Below are 9,892 nucleotides of genomic sequence, written 5' to 3'. Positions count from 1 at the left end.
CTCCCAAGCTGTGTCCGAAACTGTGCCCTGTTCACTAGTGCACTTTTTGGGGGTTCCAACCGATGTACCCCATCGGGTAGAGGGTATCCATAATGCACTGCGATAGTTGGTCTTCTCTGATGAGCCCAGGTACAGAGGCAGCGTCTCCACAGACCTCTCTTTACACCTGTTACAGGCGGAGGGAAGCTCTTCTGATGTGTGCAGTCAGACTCAGCGGGTATAGTGAACTGGCGGAATGACGTTTATACTGTGTGCGATACGGAATTTGCAGTAATGAGAAACCCGTATGACGTAGTGTCCGAAATCATTTACTAGCATCACCAGTTCTGTTGCCTATAATAGTGTTCTAGACATTTGACATTTGACTTTCTAGTGAAATGTAGGGTATAGTGATTAGGGGACCGTTTCGGACACGGCAGTGTAGTCTTTTAGTGCTCCTAAAGATCCGTCCAACTTCAGTGCATTCGGTGGTCTCGCGTTAAGCCGTGGGAGACGCCAAACGGGCGTGTTTCTCTTTACTCTTGATTGGCTTGAGGAATCGGATTCAGAGTAATCCATAGAAGTTATTGACATTTTTGGAGTTTGGACGTGACTGTCATCCTCCTCACCTGTGAAAAAAACACTGAATGACTGAAAAAAAGCCAAGATATGAAACCGTAATTTGAGCCAAATTTTCCTATGTACACGCAACCTGATGTTCCTTTTCATTTGACAGTCTTGAAAGAAGCTGTTGTCTCGGAAATATGGGGAAAAATGCTGTTTGGAGATTTATATACAGGGGCTTTCCGCGTTAATTATCAAGGCGCGTGACTGTCACTGCTTAGCCAATAATAATAATAATAATAATAATAATAATAATAATAATAATAATAATAATAATAATAATAATAATAATAATGTGCCCCTGATGTGTTTTCCTTTGTCGTCATTATTGCGTCCTTTATAAACAATGTCCTTTTTTTTCCAAAACATAAATGGTAAACAGTAGGCCTAGCTATATAAATATATCATTTAAATACAAAGGGGAAATAAATATTTCAATAAATTAGGACCGACAGTGATTATCATTTCACCAACCAGAGTTTGCTGCTATGTCATTGAGTCCATTGAGTGAGTACAGTGGCTTTAGGTTATATCTCCATACTTTTGTCACTGGTCGGTAAAAACTTATCTTTTCTCTCTCTCATTGTTCGTAGAGTCCGAAGCTGCCAGTGTTTGAGTTTATTTTTCGGTAAAGTCCCGCGCGTGCTGCTGTTCATCGTGGTGGGGTGGGTCTGGGGAGCACTCCGGACAAGGGGGGTAGAGGAGGTGGAGGCGGGGGAGGCTCACTGGCGCCGCCCTGCAGGCCGTGCAAGAGGATACGCGGGACGAGGGGGCGCTGCAGGGCCGGGGGCGGGGCCGAGGCTCCTCTGTACAGGTAGAGAGCTGCTCCGGGGTCCAGGTTGGACACCAGGCTCTGGGGGTAGAAGTAGGGCGAGGGGAACATCCTCTGCAGCGCAGAATAATTCCCCGCCTCCGCCAACAGTTCCAGCCCCACCGCGGTCTGCCTCTTCCACTTCGTCCTTCAGCGCGGTTGCGTTGTGGAGAAGAAAGAGGTGACACACAGGTGAACGTTAGTTTTTTTTTTTTTTTTTGTCTACCCATTTGGAGAACAAAGGTGTTAAATGATGCGTGCGCACCAGTCATATTCATGATGATGTGTTCATTGAGTAAGACATAGGTTCATTCATTAATGTCCATATCTGTTTTTTTAAATGATGTGTTAAGCTATATGGCTGAAAAGTGAGTTTTTATAATTCATTATATTTATTTTAGGCTTTTGATCTCGTGGTTTGGCCACTGTTTTTTTTTAATTAAATAAAACAATAGTCAATCCAGGTTTTATTTTATAGGAGTAAGAAAAATTCGTCCAAAAAAAATAAATCAATAAAAAAAAGAACTAAGCACTGTTAGGTGTTCATCCAAAGCACAACTCTAATGTAATCACTTTCGACCAATCAGAACAGCTTCTGTGGCTTGTTTCCTTATTAAGCGTAGTTAAAAGGGTTAATTAGCCTGGATCAAATAAGGAATTGTAGAGGAAAGCTGCAAAAATTTTTTTTTTTTTTCTCGTAATGTTTCCTTTTTTGAATCTCAATTTCACCACAATGTGTTCTACACTGTGAGAATTAAAGGTTCTGTACAGCAGTGGTTTTAAGCTCCAACTGTGAACCTTAAGTAAGTTTTCCCAGGTAAAACATACACATTTGTACATTTTCAAAACGTAATTTTAAAACAGAACAATGAAATCAAAGCCTGGAGACGAGACGGGGTGTGTGGAGTCAGCACAACGTAGAAAATATAAATTCAGTGGGTTATGGTTCAGTTATGTTCTCTGTATAAACATACTGAGATGTACCCTTGAAGGTCCCACCCCAGTGACATTAGGGCTCCTGTCCCAGTGACACTGTTTTTTGTCCCCTTTCACTGCCATAAACATGAATACAGATCAAATGTATATTCAAATCATTCAGTTATGTGCGCTTGTTATGCTCTCGTCGACTGACTGACGAAGCCACAGCTGAAGTTGAATGTGGGGAGAATGTAAGAGGCCAGCAGAAGAAGAGAAACCAGTTGTGATTTTGTCCTTCCCATCTGAGTGGAGGGTAAACTGGAACTTGGCAGGTCCTTGTTGTCTCGCCATATGGTGCACTGGGCGCCTCAAAGTTCCACATAAAAGTATAAAAGTTTGCAAAAACCGCAGCCCAAATAAATATAGTACAAATCAGAGAACAGTTTCGTCTTCCAGCTGTAAGAGCTCGGACAAAGGGCGCGCTGACCATTTAATAATTCATAATTATAATAATTGTCTAACTGTTTAGTTAGAGCCGTTAATAATTCATGCAGCATGGATGCACCGATGTATAATTCATGCCCGAAAGTGATGTGTTTTCTGTATTTATTTCATAAGCGATGATTTAGCTGGACAAAGGCCTGTGGAGAGAGGAGAGTTTGTGGAAATCCTCTCTGAGGGCTCGAGCTGCTGGGACAGGATTTACCAGTTTCATTCGTATCTCGGCTCTCGGTTCATGCAGCGAAGTGTTTGAGTCGAATTATACACTAATGAGGTCAGAACAAACTGGTATTAAGATCATCTGCGTGTGTCTGTTTTTTAACGAAGCATGAAATTAAATTAGATTGTTTCTCCCTAGTAACTGCAGAAAACCCCCAGCGTGCGTTTTCCTTTATTTGTGTTTTTGTTTTGTTATTTTATGAGGTAAATTGTGAAATGAAACCATGCTGTTCGTCACTGGATTATTAAAAACAAAACCTGTTTTTCTGTTTAGTGATTATCGTGTTTTGTCGTAAATTTAGTTTTTAGTGTAAGTCAAATCTGTTACGATCTCGGTTCATATTGACTCGAGTTTCAACTCAACATATTGACTTACATTTTTAAATAAAGTAAAATCGTGCTTGATTTCCTTTCTTTCTGTTGAATTTTCTTTGTATTTGCTTTGTTTTCTGTTGTATTTCTAGTTTAAAATGAGATTTTCTATTTTTTTGTAAAAATTTGCTGAACTGTGCAAATTTCACCCGAAATCGAGTGAATGTATAAATGAGCTACAAAATAGTTTAAATAGCATTTAAAATATCAGGTTTGTTGAGACTGCAACAGTAAGCAAACGAGCATATGCCCAGATTCTATTAATATCTGTATAATAATATCTATATTAGAGAAAGTGCATAAATAAAGGGAAAGAGTGTGTTTTCTTTCACCGTGTGCACCACCTCAGTGTTTTTTCTGTTTCCTTTTTTGTGACAGACCACCTCAGTTCTGTCACCAGCTTTTTACGACCCCTTTAAAATCTGTCTATATTTATTTATTTAGCTCAAATGCACTTAAGTGGACTTTCTGTTAAATTGTGGCTGAAACCGAACATTCTCCTCAGCTTTAAAATGAAGTGAAATTTTCCTTCTTGTAAAATGTAGCTGGTGGGCTACTTTGTATCTTTCTACGAAAGTTAGGAAAACATTTTTTTTTTTGGAAAAAAATCTATTTTTGACGTGTCAGAACATCGAATAGGGTTCATTTGTTGTTGAATGACCGCTATTCCCTCTGCCCGTGTGTGGGGTCAGTGTGCAGTGGTTTTATACCTGCGGTTCTGGTACCAGGTCTTGACCTGTGTATCGGTCAGGTTGAGGGAGGCCGCGAGCTCCATGCGGTCCTGCACGCTCAGGTATTTTTGCCGCTCGAAGCTGCGCTCGAGCTGCGCCAGCTGGTGGTCGGTGAAGGCCGTGCGGGCTTTGCGGGGCTTTTTGAGGCGGACCTGAGGACTGTCCCTGCTGCTGGAGATCTCCCTCTCCGCCTCATCCTTCACTGCAGAGACAGCGATAAGAGCAGAGTGAGGGACAGAGGAAAGGACACCCGCTGAATGAACGATCGAACGAACGAACGAACGAACGAACGAATGAATGAATGAATGAATGAATGAATTAATGAATTAATGAATTAATGAATGAATGAATGAATGAATGAACGAACGGTTAATTAGTCTTAATAACCAGTAAGCAAAAGACAGTAAATGAAAACTGAAACTGTAAAATTGAACATATTTTAAAAATGAAGCTTTATGTGTCCAAAATAGGCACAATAAAAGCAACACTACTTGATAAATAAATCTTCAAATTGTATGGAAAATGTATTATAATTGAAATAGAAATATATAGCTGGAATGGATTAGTTTTACATTTTTTGTGGTTTACATTTTTGGGAAGTAGGGGCATTTTGATCTTTTTCAGATCCTTTAAAATTCAGTAAAATCAGTCTTTCTACCCTCCTACACATACTTCAATGAGTTTTAAATGATCAAGGTTTTATCCAAGAACAAGGCTGTGTTTAAATCATCAACAATAAGAGAAATGATCAAAGTCCTTGGCTGCTGTTCTCTCTATTCACTGCTTTTCTAGTTTTTAGAATTTTAGTGTCTCAGTGTGTGAGTACATGTTGCCTGTGCTTCTCTGTCTCTCTCTTTCTCTCTCTGAGGCTGGTTCTCTGTGCTTTGTTGTAGGAGACTGTGTAAAGCCATGTTTCTGTGAGCTGTGCTGTGTAAGGCTTTTCTCTGTGTCTAAGGCTGTGTTACTCTGAACTGTGCTATGTGAAGCTACATTTCTTGTACCTGTGCACTGTGAGCCTGCATTTCTCTGGCATGTGGTCTATGAGGCTATGTTTCTCTGAGCTGTGTTCTATGAACCTGTGTTTCTCTGAGCTGTGGTCTCTGTAAGACTGATTCTATGAGCAATGCTCTGTGAGGCTGTGTTTCTCTGAGCTGTGCTCTGTGAACCTGTGTTTCTCTGAGCTGTGCTCTGTGAGGGTGTGTTCAGTCAGGGCTGTGCTAAGAATTTTCACTTTGTGTAAAACTATGATCACTCTGAGCTATGCTGTAACGCTTCTCTCTGTGTGAAGCTGTGTTCACTCTGAGCAGTGCTATGTAAGACTTTTCACTGGGTGTGAAGCTGTGAAGTTGTGCACTGTGAGGCTGTGTTCCTCTGAGCTGTGCTCTGTGAGGCTGTGTTTCTCTGAGCTGTGTTCTGTGAGGCTTTGTTTCTCTGAACTGTGTTGTGCTCTGTGAGCCGGTGTATCTTTGAGTTGTGCTCTGAGAGGCTGTATTTCTCTGAGCTGTGCTCTGTGAGCCTGTGTATCTCTGAGCTACACTCTATGAGCCTGTGTTTCTCTGAACTGTGGTCTGTGCTTTTCTTAGCTTTGGTCTGAGAGTCTGTGTGTCTTTAAGCTGTGGTCAGTGATGCTGTGTTACTCTGAGCTGTGGTCTGTGAGCCTGTGTTTCTCTGAGCTGTGGTCTGTGAGGCTGTGTTTCTCTGAACTGTGGTTTGTGAGGCTGTGTTTCTCTGAGCTGTGGTCTGTGAGGCTATGTTTCTCTAAGCTCTGGTCTATAAGGCTATGTCTCTCTGAGCTGTGGTCTGTGAGCCTGTATTTCTCTGAGCTGTGGTCTGTGTTTTTCTTAGCTGTGATCTGTGAAGCTGTGTTTCTCTGAGCTGTGGTCTGTGTGGCTGTGTTTCTCTGGGCTGTGGTCTGTGTTTTTCTTAGCTGTGGTCTGTGAGGCTGTGTTTCTCTGGGCTGTGGTCTGTGAGGCTGTGTTTCTCTGGGCTGTGGTCTGTGAGGCTGTGTTTCTCTGGGCTGTGGTCTGTGTTTTTCTTAGCTGTGGTCTGTGAGGCTGTGTTTCTCTGGGCTGTGGTCTGTGAGGCTGTGTTTCTCTGGGCTGTGGTCTGTGAGGCTGTGTTTCTCTGGGCTGTGGTCTGTGTTTTTCTTAGCTGTGGTCGGTGAGGCTGTGTTTCTCTGGGCTGTGGTCTGTGAGGCTGTGTTTCTCTGGGCTGTGGTCTGTGAGGCTGTGTTTCTCTGAGCTGTGGTCTGTGACACTGTGTTTCTCTGACCTGTGGCCTGTGGTCTGTATTTCTCTGAGCTGTGGTCTGTGAGGCTGGTTAGAAAGTGAAGCTGAGGAGCAGATAATCCGCCTAATTGAGCCACAGGGGGGACAGAGCCCCTCAAATCTGAGCAGCACTGGGACAACTGCACCCACTCCCCCAAACATGCACACACACACACACACACACGCACACACGCACACACACATACACACAAACTCATTAAACACTCATACTCTCTCTCTCTCTCTCTCTCTCTCTCTCTCTATGCTCTGCTCTAAAACACAATCTGTCTCTCTCTCTCTTCATTGCTTTCCCATAGACCCTCACGCACTCTCAGCACACCCTTACATGTGGTGACCACTCTAATGCACACTCACACACTCTCATTCACTCACACATCCTCAAACTCTTTACAGCACAGTGGTCATGGTGAGGTTTATTCTGATCTCTCTGCTCATTCTGAATTCTGCTTTCTAAACCCCCCTCTTGTGGAAAATGGTGGAATCATTTTTGCATTACAACTGAGATTCTGAGTGTGTGTGTGTGCGTGTGTGTGTTTTGCCTACACTACGTTGGTGTCAATAACAACAATACAGCTTGAGGGTGGCCTCATGTTAATGAGAGGCTAATAGAAAGAGCAGGACTAATCATTCACTAACAACAATACTACCATCATTATTTATTCAAAAGAGGTGCAGAGACCATTCACAGTTTTAACCTAAATAAAAGGAGGTTACCTGGTTGCCTTACATTCTGAGTTCAATTTTACATGTTATCACAATGCAAAAAAGGGATTTCCTTAACTTGCTATTAGAAGGTCGATAGACCCAAAATAGGCTACTCAACTTTTTGAATATTTGAATGATTGGTTGCATTTTTTTTGTCAAATCGTTTATTATTTATTTGTCTGCAGTGCTTCATTTGTCACTGAAAACTATTCAAGAGCATTTCTATTTTACCTCCTATTTTATTCTGCAATATTTTACTAAGTTGTGAAATATTAGTCTTTAACATCACTTATGTTATATTAAATCCAGCCTGAAATCAGTGTAATATGGAGGTGATTTATATGTGATTTATACACTACGTAGCATTATAGTATTATATATGTATTATTGTTGTATTATATATGTAATATAATATTATATATACTTGCAATAAAAGGCACGTGCTAAAATGTGTTGACAAAGCTACAGTTTCAGTTCAGGGTTTTCTTCTGTTTGGTCAATAATAATAATAATAATAATAAAAATAATCATAATAATAATAATCATAACAATAATAATCATAATAATCATAATAATAATAATCATAGAACAGTCGAGTTGAGGAGTGCATTTATTCTGAACTGACACAGTGCAGCTGCACTTGAACCGCTGATGTTTTTTATTCTTATTAAAGTGCTGTGGTGTGAAAATCCATCGCGCGCCTGTTACTGAAAATATGTAAATAAATAAATAATATTAAATCCATACTTTAGCAGAAATAAAGTGAGCAGGATGGTAAAATATTATCATTGTCAGCAAAAGACACTGGAGGAGCTCCTCCAGCCCAGCTGTGTGCCCTTCCTGGTGCAGTAATCCTCCTTAACCAGCTTTCTTCACTCACTTGTTCTGCTGTATCATTTGATGTGCGTTACCTGCATAGCGTAGAGTGAAAATATGAGTTGTCTATATTCTCACGTTTTTTTCTCCTCTTATGTCCATTCATATCAACCTTCAGACAACATTGTGGGTTGACATTGGGCTCACTTGCTATTGGAGGTTCGGTTAGTTGTATTGATTTTAGTGCAACCAGCTGATGGACTTTTTCACCCCGCCAAATAATGTTCGTGTGGATTTTCACTGCACCTCTTCCAAAATCCTAATGACAGTATTCAATCCCATTTCATCTCTACAGTTTCTGTAAACTTTCATACTTAACAAATACCGGTTTTTAATGACTTACACTTGGATGGATTTGTCCAGCGTTGTTGGGCTTTAGGTTGGTTCACTTATTATCAGCTCAGCGTTATAAAGCAGACACTTTTCCCTATTTCTTTAGTTCTATTCCTTCTGTTCCTTTTGAACTGCACATTTAAAAAAAATATATATATTCCTTAATTTACACAATGAGACAACTATGGACCACCAATTCCATTATTTGCACAATTTGCACAGTAAAATAATTTTAAATACAACATTTTAACTTTCAAATTCGTAAAGAAAATCTGCTTTTGATCTTGTTATATTTTTATTATTTGTACTTTCCTATTCACTGTCAGAGGCAGAAGCTCCTGATCTTATGATAATAAACGCGTTTGCATTGTGTTCACTTGCTATATTACAGTTCTATATAAATAAACTATATTAACTATAATAAACTATATAAACTATAATAAACTATATTAACTATACTAAGTCATATTTTGTAAATTCTGTCAGAGTTAGAGCTGCTGTGGATCGTGTCTATGACTGTAAGGAGATAGAATATTACACTGTACTTGTACCTCAGTGAGGAGGAGGTGCGGTGGTGATGATAATAATGCGATTTATATTTTGTTCTCTCACAGTTTCAATGCCCGCTCGCGCTGCTTTGCGCAGTTGTTTACCTTTGTACTCGCTGTCAGAGGAGGAGTTGCTGTGGATCTTGTCCAGTATGAAGTCCTCCTTGCTCGCGGTCCTGCCCGGCTCGTGCTGCGCGGTGCTGTAAGGTGCGCACGCGGCCAGAGGCTTGCAGTCTGCCAGTATGTCTCTGATGAGGAAGGAGGAGGTGACGGTGCGCGGCGGAGCTCCGGGCAGCCCGAGCAGCGGCCGGCGGGGGGAGGGGGGCGAGGAGCACGCGCTGCTGTCCCGCTCAGGGTCTCGGTCAACATCGGAGCCTGGACTCAGCTCCAGCGGCGAAGAGGAGCAGCATCCACCACCTCCTCCTCCACCTCCTCCTCCTGCCCCGTCGGCCTCTCCGTCCAGCAGCGCCGGGGGGCCGCGCGACAGCAGAGAGTCGATACCGAAAGCGGAGCCCGAAGCGCCGGGCGCCTCCATCACCGACAGGCCGAAAATCAGGGGCTCATCCGAGGAGAACTGGAGGAGTTTGGGGGGCTGAGGGGGAGGTTGGAGGGGAGGGACGAGCTAAAATAATATCAATAATAATAACGATTAAAAAAAATTATAAAAAAATACAAGAATAAAAAAAATAAAAAATGAAAAAAGTTAAGAAACAAACAAATAAATAAATAAACAAATAAATAACGATGATTAAAATCAAAAATAAAAAGTTAAATATGAATTAAATAATAATACACAAAATATTATCGAAAAAGAAAACAAATCGTATTATTTAATTATAATTTAAAATAGAAAATTAAATAATTAAACAAAAATCCGAAATGAATGTAGAAAAAAAGATCAAAATAACAATAAAAATGACACCAGGTGGGATTTATTCGCGGTCTATCCAGGAGGAAAATCCGAAACAGGTGCAGCTGGAGTAGCTG

The 9,892-nt window shown here is 41.1% G+C and overlaps 1 protein-coding gene across 1 annotated transcript; it reads right to left on the bottom strand.

Annotated features, from left to right (window-relative positions):
- Window positions 1-964: 964 nt before the first annotated feature.
- barhl1b (BarH-like homeobox 1b) lies at window positions 965-9,568 on the bottom strand. The gene is made up of 3 exons (XM_017715645.2): window positions 9,011-9,568; window positions 4,135-4,357; window positions 965-1,562 (listed from the first exon to the last, which is right to left on the bottom strand). The coding sequence occupies exons 1-3, from the start codon at window positions 9,438-9,440 to the stop codon at window positions 1,256-1,258; spliced, it is 960 nt and encodes a 319-aa protein (XP_017571134.1). The 5' UTR covers window positions 9,441-9,568; the 3' UTR covers window positions 965-1,255.
- Between the last annotated feature and the right edge of the window lie 324 nt (window positions 9,569-9,892).

This window comes from Pygocentrus nattereri, chromosome 16, assembly GCF_015220715.1.
Source record: "Pygocentrus nattereri isolate fPygNat1 chromosome 16, fPygNat1.pri, whole genome shotgun sequence".
Classification (NCBI taxonomy): domain Eukaryota; kingdom Metazoa; phylum Chordata; class Actinopteri; order Characiformes; family Serrasalmidae; genus Pygocentrus; species Pygocentrus nattereri.
This window is presented reverse-complemented; position numbering and strand designations above follow the sequence as displayed.